This window comes from Thamnophis sirtalis, unplaced genomic scaffold (genome assembly GCF_051295495.1).
Source record: "Thamnophis sirtalis isolate CommonGarterSnake01/CBP01778 unplaced genomic scaffold, rThaSir2_p1.2 scaffold_1, whole genome shotgun sequence".
In the NCBI taxonomy this organism is placed as follows: Eukaryota; Metazoa; Chordata; class Lepidosauria; order Squamata; family Natricidae; genus Thamnophis; species Thamnophis sirtalis.
In genome coordinates this window covers 177,807,016-177,829,212 of record NW_028261381.1, presented here as the reverse complement: position 1 = coordinate 177,829,212, position 22,197 = coordinate 177,807,016, and the positions used below count along the sequence as shown (strand labels likewise).

The 22,197-nt window shown below is 43.3% G+C and overlaps 1 protein-coding gene and 1 long non-coding RNA gene across 2 annotated transcripts in view; both read left to right on the top strand.

Annotated features, from left to right (window-relative positions):
* The window catches only part of LOC106553417 (vomeronasal type-2 receptor 26-like), a 65,789-nt gene extending 54,605 nt beyond the window's left edge, over positions 1-11,184 (top strand). Inside the window, exons 9-11 of the mRNA XM_087705367.1 lie at positions 4,781-4,999; positions 9,587-9,716; positions 10,280-11,184. Of these exons, the coding sequence (XP_087561493.1) occupies positions 4,781-4,999; positions 9,587-9,716; positions 10,280-11,184 (1,254 nt within the window). The remainder of the gene's footprint in view (positions 1-4,780; positions 5,000-9,586; positions 9,717-10,279) is intronic.
* Positions 11,185-19,601: 8,417 nt separating this feature from the next.
* On the top strand, positions 19,602-21,868 carry LOC148049914 (uncharacterized). The gene is made up of 3 exons (XR_015695270.1): positions 19,602-19,701; positions 20,965-21,135; positions 21,725-21,868. It is a non-coding gene; the product is annotated as an uncharacterized LOC148049914 (long non-coding RNA).
* The last annotated feature ends 329 nt before the right edge of the window (positions 21,869-22,197 follow it).

Genomic DNA, 22,197 nt, shown 5'->3' with positions numbered 1-22,197 from the left:
AATCGTTACTGAAAGTTTGGATCTTTACATCCAATTGGAAACTTAATGTGATGAACTCTGAATCTATATTACTTGTTATAAAGCACTACCATGGGGCTTTGCATTTTAGGGACCACAGCAGGGATGTCTCAGAATTCAACAATTTTCTCGTGTCTTTAGACCCTTTGAATCCACAATGGAATTTCTTTCTCCCTCTATGGTGGACACTGATCTTTGGCTGCAATGTTCACAAACCAGGAGAGATCCTTCAAAAGGGGGAAAAGCCATGTACTGGAAAGGAGAATTTACAGAATGTGCCAGCCTACCTTTTCGAAACAAGCATGACAGGTGAAAGTTATAATATCTACAATGCTATTTATGCTGTGGCACATGCATTCCATGCAATGGCTGGATCAGGAGCACGACCAGCTATGATGAGACTTGGAAAGAAGATCTTAGATCTCCGGTCATGGCAGGTAATCTCTGTGTTTTTTTAATACAGTCGACAGATCCTTCAAGCCAACATAGAGACTAGGTTTCCCATGTATAGAATGTAAAATAATAGAGTTGGAAGGGACTTCGGAGGTCTTCCAACCAATCCCCTGCTCAATCAGGAGACTCTATATGATTTATAGTGGAATAACAAAGTTGGAAGGAATCTTGGAAGTCTTCTAGTCCAACTCCCTGCCTGGGCAGGAAACCCTACACCACTTCAGACAAATGGTTATCCAATATCTTCTTAAAACACTTCCAGTATTTGAGCAATCACAACTTCTGGAGGCAAGTTGTTCCACTGATTAATTGTTCTAACTGGCAGGAAATTCCTCCTTAGTTCTAAGTTGCTTCTTTCTTTGATTAGCTTCCACCCATTGTTTCTTGTCTTGCCCTCAGGTGCTTTGGAGAATAGCTTGACTCCCTCTTCTTTGGGGCAGCCCTGATATTTTGGAACACTGCTATCATGTCAACCCTAGTCCTTCTTTTCTCTAGGCTGGCCATTCCCAATTCCTGCAACCGTTTTTCATGGGTTTTTGTCTCCAGACCCTTAATTATCTTAGTTGCTAGGTTTTTTGCACTCTTTTGAAAGTCTTCAGTGATGGAACACCCACAACCTCTGAAAGAAAACTAGTCGATTGGTTGATTGCTCTCACTGTTAGGAAATTTCTCCTTAGTTCCAGGTTCCTTCTCTCCTTGGTTAATTTCCAACCATTGTTTCTTGTCTTACTTTTTGGTGCTTTTGAAAATAGTTTGAACCCCTCATCTTTGTAAGAGCCCCTCAAGTATAGGAACACTGTTATCTTATCACCCCTAATTCTTCTTTTCATTAGACTAGACATATTGAACTTCTGTAACCATTCTTCTTATGTCTTAGCCTCCACTTCCCTAATCATTTTGGTTTATCTTCTCTGCACTCTTTCCAGAGTCTCAACATCTTATATACGTAATCCATTTTACATCATATCTCTATTTCCAATTTCAGCCACATTATTCTCTTTCCATACTTTTTTATCTTAAGCTTATTTTCTTCTTAGTACATAAACAACATCACCTTAATTTCTAATCTCTTACAATAACATCAACCCCATCTCTAAATATGTTTCTCAAATTCCCCATCCTACTCTTTAACATTTCATCTTTGTCTCTTAATTTAAATTGTCTTCAAAGTTAAATCAAATTTCGCATTTCATTTGCTGGTCTGTTTTACTGTAAGCAACTTATTTCAATTCTTATATAAAAACATTTAACTTAATTAATTCTCTACAATTAATAATATTAGTATAATTCCCTTAAATCTACTAATATATACTTTATTTTCCTTCCTCCTTTTTACTAACCTTCCCCTCTTTAACCATTTTCTCTTGGTCTCAAAGATTTCACTTCTTGCTAGTTTTCATCTTCAATTCTTATGTAAAAAACATTTAACTTAATTAACTATCCACCATTAATAACATTAATATAGTTCTCTTCAATCTACTAATATATACCTTATTACCCTTCCTCCTTTCTACTAACCTCCCCCTCTTTAACCATTTTCTCTTGGTCTCTGAAAGATTCCTCCTCTTGTTCATTTTCTCCTTTTATCCCATTCTCTTAACTTGTTCTTTTTTATATGTATTTTATCTTTTTTCTGAGTCACATATGGTCTTACTAAGGTTTTGTAAAGCAGTATTAGAACTGATTTGAATCTGTCTACAGCTGACAGGGGTTCTGTTACCTTATTTTTGCACAGCTTAATTTTCATTCCTACTCTGTCTTTATGGTTCTGTTTTTGGTAAGCTGAGTAGTGTATAGTGCCTGTCAGGTTTCACTATTATATCATTTTGTGTAAGGAAGATGCAATAAATGAATTAAGGAGTTTCTCTTTCTCCCTGTGCTTGTTACCTCCTTGCCATCTTCTCCTTTAGTGGACCAATTGTTTCTTTGACCTTTTTCTTGTTTTCTATGTGATGAAATAAACTTTTTAAAAATCATTTTTGACATTTGTTGCAAGTTGTACTTTGTTCAAAGCATTAGTTTTCCTAACTTCGTGAACCTTCTTTGGAGGTTCAAGCTATTTCTGATATTTTGCCTTAATTATGTCTCCCTCTTTCCATTTTTTGTACTTGTCTTTTTCCCCTTCAGTTAGTTTGAGAGTTCTTTGGGCAACCATGCTAGATTTGTCTTGGTTTTCTTTTTTAGTGGTATTGAATTAGATTGGGCATTTATAACCGTATTTTTCAGAGTTTCCCAGGCTTCTTGAGTTGATTTGCCCTTTAAGGTTTTCATACATGGGATCCTTCCCAAGCTCTCTCTGAGTTTGTTAAAATCAGCTCTTTAAAAGTCTAAAACATCGATGTGGTTATGTTGTGTTTGGTGGCCTATAGTATATGCCTATGGCAATGTCATTCTTTTTTCCTTTTATGTTGACCCATAAGCATTCTAGAAGGATTTCTTCCTTGGTTGTGATGAATCAGAGGAAGAGATCTCTAAGATATAATGCATTTCCACCTCTCCTTTTGTTAGGTCTGATTCTTTTGAATAGTTTGTATCCTTCCATCACTACATTCCAGTCATGAGTTTCATCCCACCAAGTACACCTCATGTACTAGTATTTCAAGTTCACCCTGTCTGTCTGTCTGTCTGTCTGTCTGTCTGTCTTTCTTTCTTCCTTCCTTTCTTTTTTTCTTTCTTTCTTTCTTTCTTTCTTTCTTTCTTTCTTTCTTTCTTTCTTTCTTTCTTTCTTTCTTTCTTTCTTTCTTTCTTTCTTTCTTCTCTTTACTCCCTACATCCTCATATGATTGGATATCTAGTTGTTTTTGCTTGGAATTAAGTTATTAAGGTCATGATCACTCTACTCCCCACTCAATTTTAGCCTAAACCACTTGTGATAAAATGAACCACTCGTTTTCCAAATATATTCTTTCCTGTTCTTGTAAAGTGCAGTCCATCCCTCACCAGGAGACTTTCATGTAGGTAATGCAGAACATGGTATCCGAAACCAGAGTTCTCTCGATGACACCAATTTTAAGTTTTTAATCATTTCTAAAATCCTTAGCTCCCTCATTGGATGTTGGCCTTTTGTTGGAAATATAGATGAAAACACCACCTGTGTTCCTAATTCTTTAACTTGTTTCTCTAGCTTATTATTGTTTTTAAATTCTTTGTTGTATTATTGGTGCCCCGCATGTAGAAGAAGGAGAAGAAATGTGTAGAAATCCATGGGGTTGATTATTTCATCAAGTTCTCAGTGGTATCTTTGCTTTTTGCTCCAGGGAGACAACATACCTGCCTAGATTGATTGTTCAGTCTGTACATAATAGTTTCTAGTTTCTTCTCTTCCCTAAGAATTTTCAGGGAAAAGTAACTGTTGAATTACTGATTAAATACCAGTATGGTATTATATCACTGCATCTCAAACAATATTAAAGCAGAACTATTTTTAGCCCCACTTGAATTGTTGCGATTGTTGTGTAGTTTTTAATCTGTTTCTTGTATCTTGTTTTTGTCTTGTTCGTTTTTTGTATTTCCCCCTTCCCCATTTGTTTGTTAGCCACCCTGAGTCCCTAGGGAATAGGGTGGCATGCAAGTATAATAAACAACAAACAACAAAACAACAGTAATACAGATTAAGTATAGTGTTTGATTCAATAGGTGTAGAAGGGGGAAGGAGAAATAAAACAAACCAATTGTACCTACGATTCATGGATGTATGATCTTTCCAAAAGTTTTCAGAAGTATTCAAAGGTTGTGTGACTTTTATGGAGTGGCCATTCATAGAGGGATCCAGAGCAAGAGGACAACTTTGCCAGATACTTCAGCAGGTCAACTGAAGTCCTAGTAGACATATTTGCAGAACCACCTCCATTTCCTTCATGTTGTAGCTTGAATCCAGTTATAGAAAGACACTTGAATGAATTCATTGTAACCCTGATTTATGTTAGTGTGGACCATAAATGTGCATGCTGTGTGATCCCATCCCAGGTGTTTTGTTTGCCATTTGTGGCACATTTGTGGCTTGTTGTGTGAAACCAGCCTTGGTCAACTTTAGCACACAGAACCGAACTCTATTTATTTATATTTGTTTATCAAACATGTACAAAATAGCAGGTATAAATATAAACATGGAAAATGAACGAAAATAATAATAATACAAATACATGTGGTCTAAACTTTATGAAATTGTAGGGATTTTTTCTGCATCAAAGCATAAAGAATGGACCTCTATGACCACTGAAATCATAAATCAAGGAAGGTACTGTGAGGAAAACAAATTCTTAGAGGTGTGGAAATTATTAGCAAATTCTGAAGGTTTCTTTTCATTCAGCTTCTTCCCTATTTGAGGAATATCCAGTTCAACAACACTGTTGGAGATGAAATCTCCTTCTCAGAAAATGGACTGGGATCTTCTCGTTATGATCTTCTCAACTGGGTTCTCTTCCCCAATGAATCCTTTTTCCCTGTGAAAGTTGGACGAATAGATACTGGGGCTCCTGCAGGACAAGGTTTCACCATTAACTCTGATGCAATTGTCTGGGCAAAAAAGGTGAGCTAGAAGGTGAAATAAATCCACAAAAGAATCAGGGGATTCAAAACATCTCCTTTTGTTGGAGAACGGGTACGGAAACAAAAATTTGTCAACCATTTGATGGAAAAGCTGTTTTGCCTGTAATATATTTGAGGACTGATTTGTGACTGATCAAAAAGGGTTGATATAAGGAAGAAATTCTGCTTGAAACCCAGGATGCAGATTGAGTAGCCAAGAATGATTTACATGGACCATTCCCATTGAGTTAGATCTCCATCACTGTTGCCTTCAAAAAAAGCTATAGCTCAATTCAGTTCAGTTGTTCAGTTCAGTTGAGTTTATTTATAGGCCGCCCTTTTCCCTGAGGGGACTCAGGGCGGCTAACAACTTGTATGGAAGGGGAAGACATACAATAACATAGAAACACAATATATAATTAAAACCAAGCAACATTCATACAACATTCGGGTGGGGGCGGACTATGGTCTTACCCCCAGGCCTGACGGGATAGCCAGATCTTGAGGGCTGTGCGGAAGGTCTGAAGGGTGGTGAGGGTACGAATCTCCACGGGGAGATCGTTCCAGAGGGTCGGAGCTGCTACTGAAAAGGCTCTCCTCCGCGTAGTTGCCAGCCGGCACTGGCTGGCAGATGGCACTCGGAGGAGGCCTAATCTATGCGATCTTATGGGTCGAGAGGAGGTGATTGGCAGGAGGCGGTCTCCCAAGTACGCAGATCCACTACCATGAAGGGCTTTGTAGGTAGTAAGAAGCACCTTGAAGCCACACGGAGATCAACAGGTAGCCAGTGCAGCTCGCGGAGGATAGGTGTTATGTGGGCGAACCGAGGTGCACCCACAATCACTCACGCGGCCGCATTCTGGACTAGCTGAAGCCGCCGGATGCTCTTCAAGGGCAGCCCCATGTAGAGCACATTGCAGTATTCCAGCCTAGAGGTCACGAGGGCGCGAGTGACTGTTGTGAGAGCCTCCCGGTTCAGGTAGGGTCGCAACTGGCGCACCAGGCGAACCTGGGCAAATGCTCCCCTGGTCACAGCCGACAGGTGGTGATCAAAGGTCAGCTGTGGATCCAGGAGGACTCCCAAGTTGCGAACCCTGTCTGAGGGGTGTAAAATTTGACCCCCCAGCCTGAGTGGTGGAACACTAGCCAAATTTTTGGGAGGGAAACACAACAGCCACTCGGTCTTTTCTGGGTTGAGTACAAGCTTGTTAGCCCTCATCCAGTCCCTAACAGCTTCAAGTCCCTGGTTCATCACGTCCACCGCTTCATTGAGTTGGCACGGGGCGGACAGATACAGCTGCGTATCGTCCGCATATTGGTGGTATCTTATCCCGTGCCTCCGAATGATCTCGCCCAGCGGTTTCATGTAGATGTTGAATAGTACGGGGGACAGGACCGACCCCTGCGGCACCCCATATGTTAGGGGCCTCATGGTCGATCTCTGTCCCCCGACCAACACCGACTGCGACCTGTCCGAGAGGTAGGAGGAGAACCACTGCAAAACAGTGCCTCCCACCTCCACCTCCCGCAGTCATCGCAGCAGGATACCATGGTCGATGGTATCGAAAGCCACCGAGAGGTCAAGGAGAACCAAGATGGAGGGGTGGCCTCCATCCCTGGCTCTCTAGAGATCATCGGTCAATGCGACCAAAGCGGTTTCTGTGCTGTAACCAGGTCTGAAGCTGGACTGGAAGGGGTCCAGGTAGTCGGCTTCCTCCAAGGACCGCTGGAGCTGGTAGGCCACCACCTTCTCAACAACCTTCCCAATAAAGGGGAAGTTGGAGACTGGACGATAGTTGTTAAGTACAGCTGGATCCAAAGATGGTTTCTTCAGGAGGGGTCTCACCACCGCCGTTTTAAGTGCAGCAGGGAAGTGCCCCTCCCGAAGCGAGGTGGTAATAACCGCTTGGATCCAGCCCCGTGTCACCTCCCTGCTGTTAGCAACCAGCCAGGAGGGACACGGGTCCAGTACACAGGTGGAGGCACTCACAGCCCTCATGGCCTTGTCCACGTCCCCGGGGTTAACATCCTGAAACTCAAGCCAGCGATGGTCTACCAAATCGTCCTCTCGTGTCTCGGCTGGCTCTGCAAAGGTGGAGTCCAAATCCGACCGAAACCGAGCAACTTTGTCCGCCAAGAACTGGGCATAGTCTTCAGCCCTACCCTGCAAGGGGTCCCCCGTATCCCTCTTATTTAAGAGGGAACGGGTTATCCTAAACAGGGCGGTTGGACGGGACTCGGCGGACGCAACCAAGGTGGCAATATAAGATCTCTTTGCTGCCCTAACTGCCCTGATGTAATCCTTGGTGCAGGTTGTTAAGAGTGCTCGGTTCAATTCGGATTTATCGGACCTCCACTGGTGCTCTAGGCGTCTCCTCCGGCGCTTCCTCTCCCGGAGCTCCTCGGTGAACCAAGGAGGCCTCCGGGATCCGCCGCCTCGGAGGGGCCGTAGTGGCGCAATCCGGTCGAGGGTCTCCGATGCTGCCGAATGCCAGGCAGCAACCAGAGTCTCTACCGGACTGTGGGCGAGAGTATCAGGAATAACCCCAAGCTCCGTCTGGAACCTCAAAGGGTCCATAAGTTGCCTGGGGCGGAACCACTTGGTCGGTTCCTCCTCCCTACAGTGGGGGTTTGGTCTTCGGAAGTCAAGCCTCAGTAGGCAGTGGTCTGACCACGACAGGGGTATGATCTCATTACCCCTCAGACCAAGATCACAAATCCACTGCTCCGAAAGAAATACGAGGTCAAGCGTGTGACCCGCAGAGTGAGTTGGGCCCCGAATTATCTGGGTCAAGCCCATGGCTGTCATGGAGGCCATGAACTCCTGCGCCCCATCAGAGTGTTCACCGAGCGTAGGCAAATTGAAATCCCCCAGGACCATAAGCCTGGGGAACTCAATTGCCAGCTCGGCTACCGATTCGAGGAGCGAGGGGAGGACTGCTGCAACGCTGTTGGGAGGCAGGTACGTTAGCAGCAGACCCACTTGACCCTTGAGGTCCAGCTTCACCAGTAGGGACTCACACCCGACAAGCTCCGGAGCAGGGATCCTACGAGGTACTAAAGACTCCCGAATAACAATAGCCACACCCCCACCCCTTCTCTGAGCTCTCGGCTGATGAAGCACCTGAAATCCTTCTGGGCACATCTCTACGAGGGGGACTCCTCCCTCCGGGCCCAGCCAGGTTTCAGTAATACATGCCAGGTCTGCCCCCTCGTCTAAAATTAAGTCCCGGACGAGGGGAGCCTTGTGAACAACAGACCTGGCATTTAGCGACAACAGCCGGAGACCAGGGTCCTGACTACTCGCGCCATCTGGCCTCGGAGTGGGACTCATAGGGCCGGAAGGAGGGATCTCTGTGACGTAGCGAACCCTCCTTCCCCGGTAATGGCCAGCCCTAAAGTCCCCGCCATATCTGCCCCTCCCCGTTACGACCGTAATGCTCCGGCCCACTCCCGTGTCCGTGGTCCCCCCAACCACTCCTATAGCTCCCGCATTCCCTGACAGGCCCTCCGAATCAGACACACTCATTCGTTCACTCAGACAGTCCCCACGTGATAATTAAAAACACATAAATACAACAATATAGGGTAGTAAAAAGTGGGAGCATTCACTCAATCACATGCAATCTCATACACTCATCATACCAATTAAAATTAAAAATTTAAAAATTAAAAAAAAATTAAAAAATTGTGCAATGTGCAAAGAACGCATAAGGCTTATGTAAAGGTCTTAATAATCTTAACCTTCTCTTCTGTAAGTCTGATAAAAGTTCTAGTAAGAGTTCAATGAGTTCAATGAGGGGGTGCAGTCCAGAGAGGCCAAGAGTCCTGGTATTGTGGTTAGATAAGGGCCTGTTGTTTAAAGGTCCAGCTGGAGAAGGTAATGATGGCAACAGTTGGGGCTGGAAAAGCCAGTCCAAATGCCCCAGGCATATAGTTGAGGAGAGACAGATAGTCAGAGCCCAGAATAACAAGAGACCAATGTTGCTTGAAAAGCCCGCAGAAGATGGTATACAGGGGTTGTCTTGTATTCCCCCTCTCCTATAAGTCTGGGGGGGACCAAAAGCCCGGGGGGGCTGAGGAGTGGCAGGAGGCCCCCCTGTTCGCTGTAAATGCCCCCACTCGTCCAGCCCAGGATAACGAAAGGCCAGCGTTGATGGAAAAGGCAGCATTGGGGGAAAAGGCAGCATTGGAGGAAAAGGCAGCATTAATAAAAATAGCAGTGTTAATGGCTATATTGATGGAGGAGCAGTGTTGGTAGAAGAGATAGTGTTGGTGAAAAGAGCAGCGTTGCTGGAGAAGGTAGCATTGATGGAAGAACTGAGCCAGATGCGAAAGGGGAGGGGTATCCAGAAAAGGCTTCACAACCCTACTTTTGCATGCCAAGTCCTAGTTCCAATCTCCAGAATCCATTGGTGGTTAAGTGGCACTAGCCTTAAACCCCCGGGAGCTTTTCTTGGTTTGTGCTACACTTGGATTAAACTTTACCCTTTGAAGATATTCTAAAGATGGAAAGAGAAATATAAAGAAATGAAAAAGTGAAGCATTAATGAAGACATCTACAGTATTTCTTTTTTTTATTTTTTAGAAGGTGCCCTTTGCCAGGTGTGGCATGAAAAGGTGCCAAGCAGGAGAGAGGAAGAGAGTTCCAGAGGGCGAGCAGGTTTGCTGCTACCAATGTGCCCCTTGCCCAGAGGGGACCATTTCTAATCAGACAGGTAGAACAAACTTTCTATGTAGATCTACCAAGATCAAGGAAGCCATTCAGTAGAAACAAACATCAATTTTATTGTCATTTTTTGTAGATTAACATTCTTCATTCTCAGCAGAACCTCTGGGTTGGTTCCTCCCCCCTTCTGGCCACCTTTCCTGTTCATCAGCAATTTAATGCAGGATAGCTTCAGGGCACAATTCATGAGTTCTCTATTAGAATTTCTCATCCTACTCTTACATCTAACTACATACAGGAAAATCAGATACCAAACTTTTCATGAAGTAGTTGGATGTGAGGTTAAACCTTTGATTTTCATTATTTAGGGAGTGTTTTCTTCTTTCAGTGCTATCAGTCACCCAGGAGCTAGACAGACCTGTTGGGGAAGAGAGACATCCATCCAACTCTGCCCTTTCCTGCAAAAAATAAATATATATTTGAATTGATGTAAAGTAAAGAACTTGATCCTAAAAGATGTCTCAAACTAACCTCTCCCCAGGATAATCAATATTGAAGGATGATTTGTCCTATTTGATACACCATCAAATACAAACTGACTCTTGATTTCAGATGCAGCTTCCTGTGATCCCTGCCCAGAAGACCAATATCCCAACATGGACAAAGACCACTGCATTGCCAAGAAGAACCACTTCCTTGCCTACCAAGAGCCTCTGGGATATGCTTTAGCTTTGCTCACACTTTCTCTCTCCGTAGTCACATTGGGAGTCCTGGCAATTTTCCTTAAACACCGTGACACACCAATAGTCAAGGCAAATAATCGAGATCTGACATACATCCTCCTAGTCTCCCTCCTGTTCTGCTTCCTTTGCTCCTTCCTCTTCATTGGTCGACCCAGGAAGCTTACCTGTCTCTTCCGACAAACCACTTTTGCCATTATCTTTGCCCTTGCAGTTTCCTCTGTCTTGGCAAAAACAGTCACAGTGGTTCTGGCCTTCATGGCCACCAAGCCAGGGAACAAGGCAAGGAAATTCTTAGGAAAGCCATTGACCAACTCCATTGTCTTAGGCTGTCCACTGGTCCAAGCAGTTCTTTGTGCCACTTGGCTGGCAACCTCTCCCCCATTTCCCAGCTTAGATTTCCATTCCTTGATAGGAGAAACCATCTTGGAATGTAATGAAGGCTCAGGTTCAATGTTTTACACTGTTCTGGCCTACCTGGGTTTTCTGGCTCTTGTGAGTTTCACAGTGGCCTTTCTGGCCAGGAAATTGCCTAACAGCTTTAATGAAGCCAAGTTCATTACTTTTAGCATGCTGGTCTTTTGCAGTGTTTGGATCTCATTCCTCCCCACATATCTGAGCACCAAAGGGAAGTCCATGGTAGCTGTGGAGATCTTCTCCATCTTGGCCTCTGGGGCTGGTCTCTTGGCTTGCATCTTTGCCCCCAAATGCTACATTATCCTACTGAGGCCCCATCTGAATTGTAGAGAGACTATAATGAGGCACAAGAATCTCTGATTTGTCCTGAGATTGGGAAATTTTACTTGGATTGGTGCATTTGGCCAGTTGTCCCTCGTAAGGTCCCAATGATCATCTGAGTAATATATATTGATATCAAATATGTGGATATTTACAAATTAAACAATTTTTTAAGCCACCCAACTCACACACAGGTGACTCTGGGCAGCTGAAACCATATTTTTTATAAATCCATCATATAATAAATCCATGATATTAAAATATGTAACCCACCAATTTATAGCAGGGAAGTTTCCCCCTTTAATCACAGTCTCTAAAATCTGCAGGATTGTGTTGAGGAGCAGGAGTGGAAGACTTTTATTTTACAAAAGGACAGGTTGCTAATTTAAAAAAGAGTTAGTGCAGAAATTAAATCTGCACTAAAAATAGTATAGTTTATATTAAAACTATTTAAATAGAAAACACTATTTCCTATAACCCCTTAATTTACCCTATATACTGTATTTTTCAGAGTATAAGATGCTCAAAAAAGAGGCTGAAAATCTGGGTACATCTTATACACCGAATACAGCACTTTTTGTCTCCCGAAACCCCACCCCCCTCACCAAAATGGCTGTGCATAGCCTTATCGAGGCTTTCAGAGAGCTTCTGGGGGCTGGGAAGGGTAGAAATGAGCAAAACATGGGCCATTTTTGCCCCCCCCCCCAGTTCCCAGCAGCATTCTATAAGCCTCCATTAAGCTATGCATGCAATTTTTTGACAAAAAACGGGCCAGTTTTTGCAAAAAAATGGGCTTTTGCTCATTTTAGCCCCCCCCCCCAAGGAGCACTCTGCAAGCCCCCCCCCCCCCCAAGGCTATTTATGCCTCTCTTTTTTTGAAGAAAAATAGGCCATTTTGGGGAGGTTTGCAGAGTGCAAAAACTTTTTTTTCCCTTTTGGAAAGCTCTTCAACTGACTGATGAGAATTACATTGATCAAGTGCTGTGCCAGCAGAAACAAAGTCTTAGGTGCTGCAGATTATCAGCAATTTCCTTCTCCAGCACATGGATATATACACCTGAAAACATCTACCTACCTACCTACTCTCTCTCTCCCTACCTACCTGCTGTATTTCTCTCTCTCTCTCTCTCTCTCTCTCTCTCTCTCCCTCTACCTACCTACCTACCTACCTACCTACTTTCTCTCTGTGTCCCTACCTATCTACTGTATTTCTATCTCTTTCTATTTCTCTCTCTCTATCCCTCTACCTACCTACCTACCTACCTACCTACACACACAAACACACACTCTCTCTCTCTCTCCCTACTGTATTTCTCTCTCTTTCTCTCCTTCTCTATCCCTCTAGCTACCTACCTACTTTTTAAAAATTTGCCTCTTCAAAACCTTGGTGCATCTTATACTCCAGGGCCTCTTATACTCCAAAAATACGGTACTTTTAAAGTACAATTTTGCTATATTTTCACATCTTTATATTCTACATCTCAATAAATTTAATTATTGTTGACTTCTATGTTTCTGCTGTCTTAATTCTAGTTCATCACGGTCACTCTCTAAGAAGCTATCCTTCTTTTTTACGGAGTTCAGTCTGCCTTTATATATTTTTTAATTTCTGTTTTTCTTTCTGCTCTGTCTTTAATTTCTCTTCTGTTTGCTCCTTGAGGGCCTTCTTCACTCTTCTCTTCTGGCTCTCAGCTCCATCTGAGAAAGCATCTGGAACAACATTTCCCTCAGTTTGGTTCTGAAGGGAAAAAAAACCAGTTACTTTCTTTCCCTGCTTAACTCAGTTGCTGCTTTCATCCCTGTTGCCTCTTCTGATCAGGGCAATCTATCTTTTTTTAAAATATATTTTTATTCTTTTTTAAACAAAACAACACATACAAAGCAAAGCAAGAGCAGAACAAAAAACAACTTTCCTCCATTTCATCAAGCATGTCATTTGGTTACAGGTTTTTGTGCACCAATTCTTAAACTCAGGGTTAACATCACTGGTTTACATAAGGTGACCAGATTTTCAGATTGGTAAAGAGGGACACCTTTGACCGAGGGAGGGGGGAGGTGTTGATTAAAAGTTTTATACGGGGCAACAAAAATTTTCATACAACGCAAAAATAGTATTGTAATGGTTTTTTTTATTTCAACATAACTACAATTTACAAATATAAATTGTAACTGTTGCCATACATCCAAATTTTGATCACATGACCATGAGGATGCTGCAATGGTCGCTAAGTGTGAAAATGGTCGCTAAGTGTGAAAAATGGTAATCAGTCACTTTTTTCAATGCCATTGTAACTTTGGTCACTAAGCCTATTATACCACCTTTCTTGCCACAGTTCTTAAGTGAATAACTGCAGCTGATAAGTTAGTAACATAAGTGAATCTGGTTTCCCCATTTGACTTTGTCAAAAGGTCACCCAAGGCGATTACATGACCCCAGGACACTGAAACCATCATAAATACGAATCTGTTGCCAAACATCAAAATTTTGATCACGTGACCATGAGGATGCTGCAATGATCGCTAAGTGTAAAAATGGTCACTAAGTTTGAAAAATGGTCATCAGTCACTTTTTTCAATGCCATTGTAACTTTGGTCACTATACCACATTTCTTGCCACAGTTCTTAAGTGAATCTTAAGTGAAGATGTTATATCTTAAGTGAATCTTAAATCTTAAGTGAAGATGTTATACAGTAGAACCTCTGGTCACTAATGCTTCTGACCAAAATATTCACATCCCCCCCCGCTGCTGATTTCCCCTTCTGCACCATTTTTTTTGTAAGCGCCAAATTTCCAAAATTAGGTTTGATTCATGACCAAATCAGTTTGCGACCAATGTTATGGAACAAATTATGGTTGTGACCAGAGGTTCTACTGTATTCATGCCTTTACATACTCTATATCACCTCAAAATGTTGCACAGCCTTCATAAGTTTCTAATACAGATAAAATTAAATACAACATCAAAACCATAAAAAAGGAAAATTAACCTGGCTGGAAAATCCTATGCCTGTCTTGCTATTATTACTGACACACTTGCTGCAGTATTTGATGGCTAAAAGAAAAAAAAATATTGTTAAAGTGTGTATTATGTTCACTCCCATGTCTTGTCTGCTGTGTTGATTTTGAATTCATTAAAAGAGTTTATTTTACATCAAATCCCTCTTATATTATTCTCCTATGTTCAATAAACCCTAAGAGACAGCATACTATACATGAAATTCCTGTAACTGTATATTTAGTAAATTGTGGAGCTGAGTTTATCCAATTAACTCAGTTTTTGGACTTGAGTAATCACATACAATAAAGGAAATAAAACTATTTAGAATGAAGTGTAGTTGGCTATTTGTGATTAAGGGTGTCATGCAGAAACAATTATAGTTTTGATCAGGAAAATACCCTAAAAAAAAACTTTTGTTCTTTCAGGGTTTTTTTTTTAATGATTTTTCCATGGCACATCATAGTGTTACACATATTGTTTTGAATAAAAAAACAGCAGCTGCACATTTTTAAAAACCTACATTATTTTAAAATGCATTAAAAAATAAAAGAAAAAAACCCAGCACACTTACCAGCAGGCAGAAACTCCAAGTCAATATTTTTCAAAGAAACTGATAGATTACTCCAACATTTCTTCTGACTTTCTGTAAGCTGGCTGTAAGCTAATTGACTACAAGTTGCCACCATTTTGGAGCAGTCCTCCAACCTCCCTGCCCCTCCCCTCTGGAAAATCCAGGAAGTAACACTGGCGACCTCTCTAGCCATTTCCTGCAGCTCTATGGTACTAGATCATTTTTTTCTTATAAAATTTTTGAGTATTTGAGTATTTATTAATACTTATAGGCCGCCCTTTTCCCTGAGGGGACTCAGGGTGGCTTACATAAAATGAAGGGAGAGGGTATACAGACAATAGACACAAACAATACATAGAAGTAAAATAGTAAGCAACATTCATTCATCATTCGGGTGGGGGCAATTATCTTTGTCCCCAGGCCTGACGGGCTAGCCAGGTCTTAAGGGCTGTGCGGAAGGTCTGGACGGTGGTGAGGGTACGAATCTCCACGGGGAGATCGTTCCAAAGGGTCGGAGCTACTACTGAAAAGGCTCTCCTCCGTGTAGTTGCCAGTCGGCACTGACTGGCAGATGGAACTCAGAGGAGGCCTAATCTATGTGATCTAATTGGTCGCAGGGAGGTAATTGGCAGGAGGCGGTCTCTCAAGTACGCAGACCCACTACCATGAAGGGCTTTATGAGTGACAAGTAGCACCTTGAAGCGCACCCTGAGATGAACAGGTAGCCAGCGCAGCTCGCGGAGGATAGGTGTTATGTGGGTGAACCGAGGTGCACCCACGATCACTCGCACGGCTGCGTTCTGGACTAGCTGAAGTCGCCGGATGCTCTTCAAGAGCAGCCCCATGTAGAGCACATTGCAGTATTCCAGCCTAGAGGTCACAAGGGCCCGAGTGACTGTTGTGAGAGCCTCCCGGTTCAGGTAGGGTCGCAACTGGCGCACCAGGCGAACCTGGGCAAATGCCCCCCTGGTCACAGCCGTCAGATGATGGTCAAAAGTCAGCTGTGGATCCAGGAGGACTCCCAAGTTGCGAACCCGCTCTGAGGGGTATAAAATTTGACCCCCCAGCCTGAGCGATGGAACACTGATCGAATTATTGGGAGGAAAACACAACAGCCACTCGGTCTTCTCCGGGTTGAGTACAAGCTTGTTAGCCCTCATCTAGTCCATAACGGCCTCAAGACCCCGGTTCATCACGTCCACCGCTTCATTGAGTTGGCACGGGGCGGACAGATACAACTGAGTATCGTCCGCATATTGATGGTATCTTATCCCGTGCCTCCGAATGAGAAATGAGATAAACGCGGCGCGGGGGGTGGGGGGAGGTCAGTTTTGTTGTTTTAACATTTTAATATCTTCAATGAAAGTACTGAGACAGAGAGAGAGAGAGGGATTAGACAGGGTGTCTTTTGTCTTGCCCCGGTTAGGATTTCTTAAGCAAATCTACTGGGCTTTCAACATGAAGCCAGAAAATCGGGACTTTTTTAAAAGGCGGAGGGACATGGGAAAAATTGTTATAAAGCGTGCTTGTCATGCTGAAATCGGTACGTCTGGTCACCCTAGGTTTACATTAAACATAACTGAGTATTTCACTGTCATTGGGCATTATGTATTCAAATTACCATTAATATTCTTTCATTTGTAACAATCCTTATTTCCTTAAATTCATGATTATCTATCAAATAACAATATGTCTTTTAAGTATTATATTGTCACCTATCTCTAAGAAGAAAGAGCGAAGAATAGAACAAAGGATTCCCATTAATTTAAAATATACATTCATATTTTTAATAGACCATAATGTCACCAATCATCCCATTATTAATTATTAATCCATATAGTGGTTAAGTATTTCAATTCATGTATATATCAATTGTTCATTACATCAACATTAATCCATTTAATAGACAAACATCTTTCTGATATAAAATAGTCACTGGATACAATTATACCAAGGTATTCAAATCATTCCATTCTTATACATTAAAATCATTATTGTACTTTATATATCATGTGAATAGTACTATATATCATAGCAAGAAAAGAAAAAAACAAAATATTACAACATAAGTAAACAATTTCATTCCCAGGTTTTTTTATCTAGCCATTGGTAAAACAAGTCCCATACTTTACAATATTGCTCATCCTCTTGTTCTCTAATTTCAAATGTAAGCTTACTCATTTCGGCACATTCCATTATTTTCCGAATAGTTTCCTCCTGTGATGGTACTTTCTCATTTTTCCAATTTTTGGCAAATACAATTCTAGCAGCTGTTAAAACATTCACAATCAGATATTTCAAATCCTTGTTGTATGTGTCTGGTATTATTCCCAATAGAAAGAGTTCCGGTTTTAAATCTATATGTTTATGTATCATTTTCTCCAACCACATGTGGATTTTAGTCCAATATTTTTTGCTTCAGTACAGGTACACCACATGTGGTAGTATGGCCCGGCGTCTGATGACATTTCCAACATTTTTCAGATTTATTCTTGGACATTCTTGCAATTCTCGATGGGGATAAATGCCACCTGTAAAACATCTTATACAAGTTCTCTTTATATGCAATTGACACTGTCATTTTATAGTTTTGAGTCCACAGTTTTTGCCATTTCTCTAGTTCAATCCTGTGCCCAAAGTTTTCCCCCACAAGCTAACATAGTTTCTTTGACTTCTTCCTCATAGTGTCACCTCTAGTAAGTAGCCATAGAGTTTTTTAATTACCTTTTCATCAATACCTGTTAAGATTTTATCTCATTCAGTCATTTTATCATAAAACCCTCCTTTTTTTATCTTCATTATACCTAGAATGTATTTGCACATATGAATTCCAATTAACTTCAATACCTTCTTGTTTCAAGTCTTGTATGGATTTGAGTTCACCCTCTGTATTTAGTAGTTCAACATACCTAACTGTTTGTTCCTTCTTGTATGTTATTGAATATGAAAAAGCTTCAATGGTTGATATCCAGACTGGGTTTTTTAAATAGTGCAGCCTCTTAACCTTCTCCCAGTTTAATAACAGAGCCTCTCTTATATGGTGCCACCTAAAATAACCATGCGCTTTAGTTCCCTTATACCATAAAAAAGCATGCCACCCCAACAGCAAGTCGTGACCCTCTAGATTCAAAAGCCTACCATTTCTTAACATTAGCCATTCCTTAATCCATGTTAGACTATCTGCCTGGTAGTATAGTTCCCAATCAGGTAGTCCGAACCCTCCTCTTGATTTAGCGTCCTGCAACACTTTGCGTTTTATTCTTGCTTTGTAGTGAAAGAAACTCCTGACTTTGCTGGGTTTTGTGTGTTGTGGTGAGCCAGGAATCAAACCAACACAATCCTTGTTGCAAGATTAGATCTGAGATCTATTGAGGGCCAAGGTTGGAAAAACATTTCCCCTGGGAATAAACTTCAGCGTGGTTCCCCCAGGTCGTGGGAAGTGGTGAGTTTGAGAATAACACGTTTATTTAATCACCATTTTTGATGCAGGATAACCCCACTGATTGCGCTGCCCACTCAATTTTGCAATAGCCCAGGCCATTAAAAAATAGGAAACTGTGGCCCAAGACCAGCCACGTAAACATTTGTTTTTTTATTGGCTTCCCATCCTGTGCCATCTAGCATCTTTCGGTGGCTTATGCAGGAGGAATTCTAGTTGTGTCTTAGGCAGAAAGATACCTGGTTGCCTTTGGGCCATTCACTAGGCGAATGGGTTGTGGCCCACCAGCAGAGCTGGCAGCAGATTTGGACAGTGAGGAGGTTGGGGAGTAACCTGGGTCAGTCCTGGAGTCTGGGGAAGGCCCTGACCAGGGCTCTGTGTCAGAGGCAGAGAGGGGCGCAGAGCCGTATGCCAGCTATCAGCTGCCTTCAGAGTCAGACATCCATGAGGCAGAAGAACAGCTGGAGCCTGTTCCCAGTGTGCAGAGTTGCCAGACAAAGGGAACAGCTAAGGAACAAGGGCCAACTTGGGAGTAAAGGTACAGGTGGACGATGAATGGCCCCTCCCAGAGGAAATTAAAGAGGAGCAAAAGGGGAGTGGAGCTTGCAGAAGATGATTAGTTTGCTTAATTGGTTCATGACTCTCTAAGACTCCTTGCCAAGTTCGGCCTGGCAGCTCTCCAAGCCAGAGAAGGTCTGTGACTGTAAATCCTTCCTCGAAAGATTTTGCTGGATGTGAAGGAGCAGAATTCATAGCAAATTAATAAATGGGGTTTTTGTTGGGACAAAGAATTTGCTTCAGGCTCTCGGGAAGCCTCAGTCAGAACAGACGGTGAGTTCTAGTCCTACTTTAGGCATGAAAGCCATCTGGGTCAAGTTGGGCCAATTACCAGGAGACGGTGAGTTCTAGTCCTGCCTTGGGCGTGAAAGCCAGCTAGGTGACTTTGAAGCAGCCCCTCTGTGTCTGTCTGGGGAATTCCTGGAGTTGAAGTCTACACAACACCCAGTGGCCAAGATTAAAAAACTTTGGGGAAAAAAGATCTCTGTGGGGCGTTTCTTTTGTGAGCTTCTCTTTCCCTGCAAATGATGAAACAGAAGCTCACGAAAGAAAAAGATCTGACCTCTTGCCCCACTGCCGGTGTTGGGATACACCCCCCCCTGTCCAGCCAGTCTTTGGGTCTCTGCTGCATATGTGTGCATGCGCGCATGCACGTCTGCACATCTGCACACACCTTTCAGTTTGGACATGCACACACACAGTTTGGGTACTTGGTGCCTAAAAGGTTCACTGTCCCTGTTCTCCCTGGAAGTTGTGTTTGTGTCGGGCGATTTCCTCCATCATATTTTTTGTGTACGCGTGTTTCCCAGTTCCCACAGGCTGAACTGCTGTGGCCTCTCCCCTTCTGCCTGCAAAGCCCTGGCACCCGTCGCGATGACTAACGCAAGGCTGAGCAGTCTGGACTTGGGTGAAAACCCCCTGGAGGATTCCGGGGTCTCCTCCTTGTGTGAATGGCTGCTTCAGCCCACCTGCCCACTTCAGAGCCTCAGGTGAGCAGCCTCACTCCCCCCCCCACCTGGGGTGGGTGAGCAAACGGGAAGGTCTCATTCCCTCATCCCACACCACCTCATTGTGTCCCCACCCAGCCCTTTAAATTTAAATCTACCTACTACCTACCTACCTACCTACCTATCTCTCCATCCATCCATCCATCCATCCATCCATCCATCCATCCATCCATCCATCCATCTATCTATTCATCCATCCTCCATCTCCCCCTCTGTCTCTCTGTGTGTGTGTTTGTGTGTATCTACCTACCTACCTATTTATCTATCCATCCAACCATCCATCTCTTATCATCTCTCTCTATCCTTCAGTCCATCTGTTGATCCATCTATTCATCCATCCTCCATCTCTCTCTGTGTGTACTTATCCATCCAACTATCCTTCACTATCATCTCTCTCTCTCTATTCATCAATCCATCTATTCATCCATCCTCCATCTCTATGTATGTGTGTGTATCTATCTATCTATCTATCTATCTATCTATCTATCTATCTATCTATCTATCTATCTATCTATCTATCTATCTATCTATCTATCCATCTCTCCATCCATCCATCTATCCATCCAATATCTATATTGTGTGTTTGTGTTTGTGTGTGTACACACCTATATCTGTAGGTATCTATATATCTCAATCAATCAATCAATCCTCTTAAGGCTGTCAGGAAAAGATTGGGCAACATTTGTCTGGGATAGTAGAAGGACTTGGGCAAAGAGGATTAGGGAGCTGGAGGCTAAAACATATGAAGAACGGTTGCAGGAACTGGGTATGTCTAGTTTAATAGAAAGAAGGACCAGGGGAGACATGATAGCAGTCTTCCAATATCTCAGTGATTGCCACAAAGAAGAGGGAGTCAAGCTAGTCTCCAAGGCACCTGAGGGCAGGAGAAGAAACAATGGGTGGAAACTAATCCAGGAGAGAAGCAACCTGGAACTAAGGAGAAATTTCCTAACAATGAGAACAATTGTGGGACAGAAGTTGCCTCCAGAAGTTGTGAATGCCCCAACACTGGAAGTTTTTAAGATGATGTTGGATAGCCATTTGCCTGAAATGGTATAGGGTTTCCTGCCTAGGCATGGGGTTGGACTAGAAGACCTCCAAGGTCCCTTCCAACTCTGCCATTGTATTATTGTAGAAGGGGATGGAGGATGACTTCCAGGGTCCCTTCCAGCCCTGGGAGTCTATGATTCTATAATCCCGGTGCAAATCCTTCACCCCCCCTCCCCAAATCTCTGTCTCCTACAGGCTGCCCTCCTGCAACCTCACAGCTGCCACCTGTCGGCCCCTTTCCCAAGTCCTGGAATCCAGCTCTTCCCTCCTGGAACTCAACCTGGGGCTCAACTCCCTGGGCGACGGGGGAGCAAAGCTGCTGTGCTGAGGGCTGAAGTCCCCGTCTTCCCCGCTACAGAGACTCATGTAAGTGTCCTGGATCACTTTCCCTCGGTTGCTTCTTGTCCTGCCTTCGGATTCCTTGGACAAGGGGTTGACTCCGATGGCAATCTGGAATTCTGGGAGGGCTGGAACTCCATCCATCATCCCAGGGGTGGGTTTCAAATTTTTTTTTACTGCTGGTTCGGTGGGTGTGGCTAGATGGGGGAGCATGTGACTGAGGTAGGTGTGGCCAACTTGACGTCACTCACACACACTCAGTCATATGACCCCCTCACCAAGCCACATCCACCAAAATGGTGGCACAAAGTTTTGACCGGGAGGAGAGGGCTCCAGCCTTGCCAGAGCTAAGGGAGGCCCCCATTTTTAGGAAACCTGACATTGTGTTGTTTGGACACGTCTGGTGATACCATGAATGAAAAATTGTCAGGGCACAGCAGAGGGGGCCCCTGTGTTCCTTGTTGTCCACCAGCTCGTATCCCAAAGGACCAGCCCACTTTCTGGCCAGATGAATAAAGGATTCACCTCCTGGCTAGATCTGTCTGGAAACATCACGGGGGATTTCCTGATCTCCCAAGCATGATGGGCCCACGGGTGTTCTTGCCTTCCATTGCAGCTTACACTCCTGCGGCCTGACCGCCGGTGCCTGTGGAGACCTGGCCTCCATCTTGGAAACCAGCGATAGCCTCTTGGAGCTGAACCTGGGTGATAACAGCCTGGGAGATGAAGGGGTCAGGCAGCTATGCCAAGGATTGAGACAAAGACAATGCAAGCTTCAGAAGTTAATGTAAGTGTGCAGTTCTCCCAGGGACCCGGGAAAATAGTTCGACCTCCTTGTCTTTGTAGGAGCCCCTCAAATATCGGAATACTGCTATCAATATGAATCATCATCATCATCTTCTTTTTAATGACACCATAATCCCCTGCAGGGTGGAGTCTAGGCAACTGAATGGAACTGTGTGTTTAGTGGCCGGATGCTCTTCCTGTTGCCAATGAGGAGTTTTGTTCAGCAGATATTTTCTCTTTGTGCCCAGAGAGAGAGAAATATCTGCCTCTACCTAGTGTAGAGGCTTCCTGAGACAATAAAAA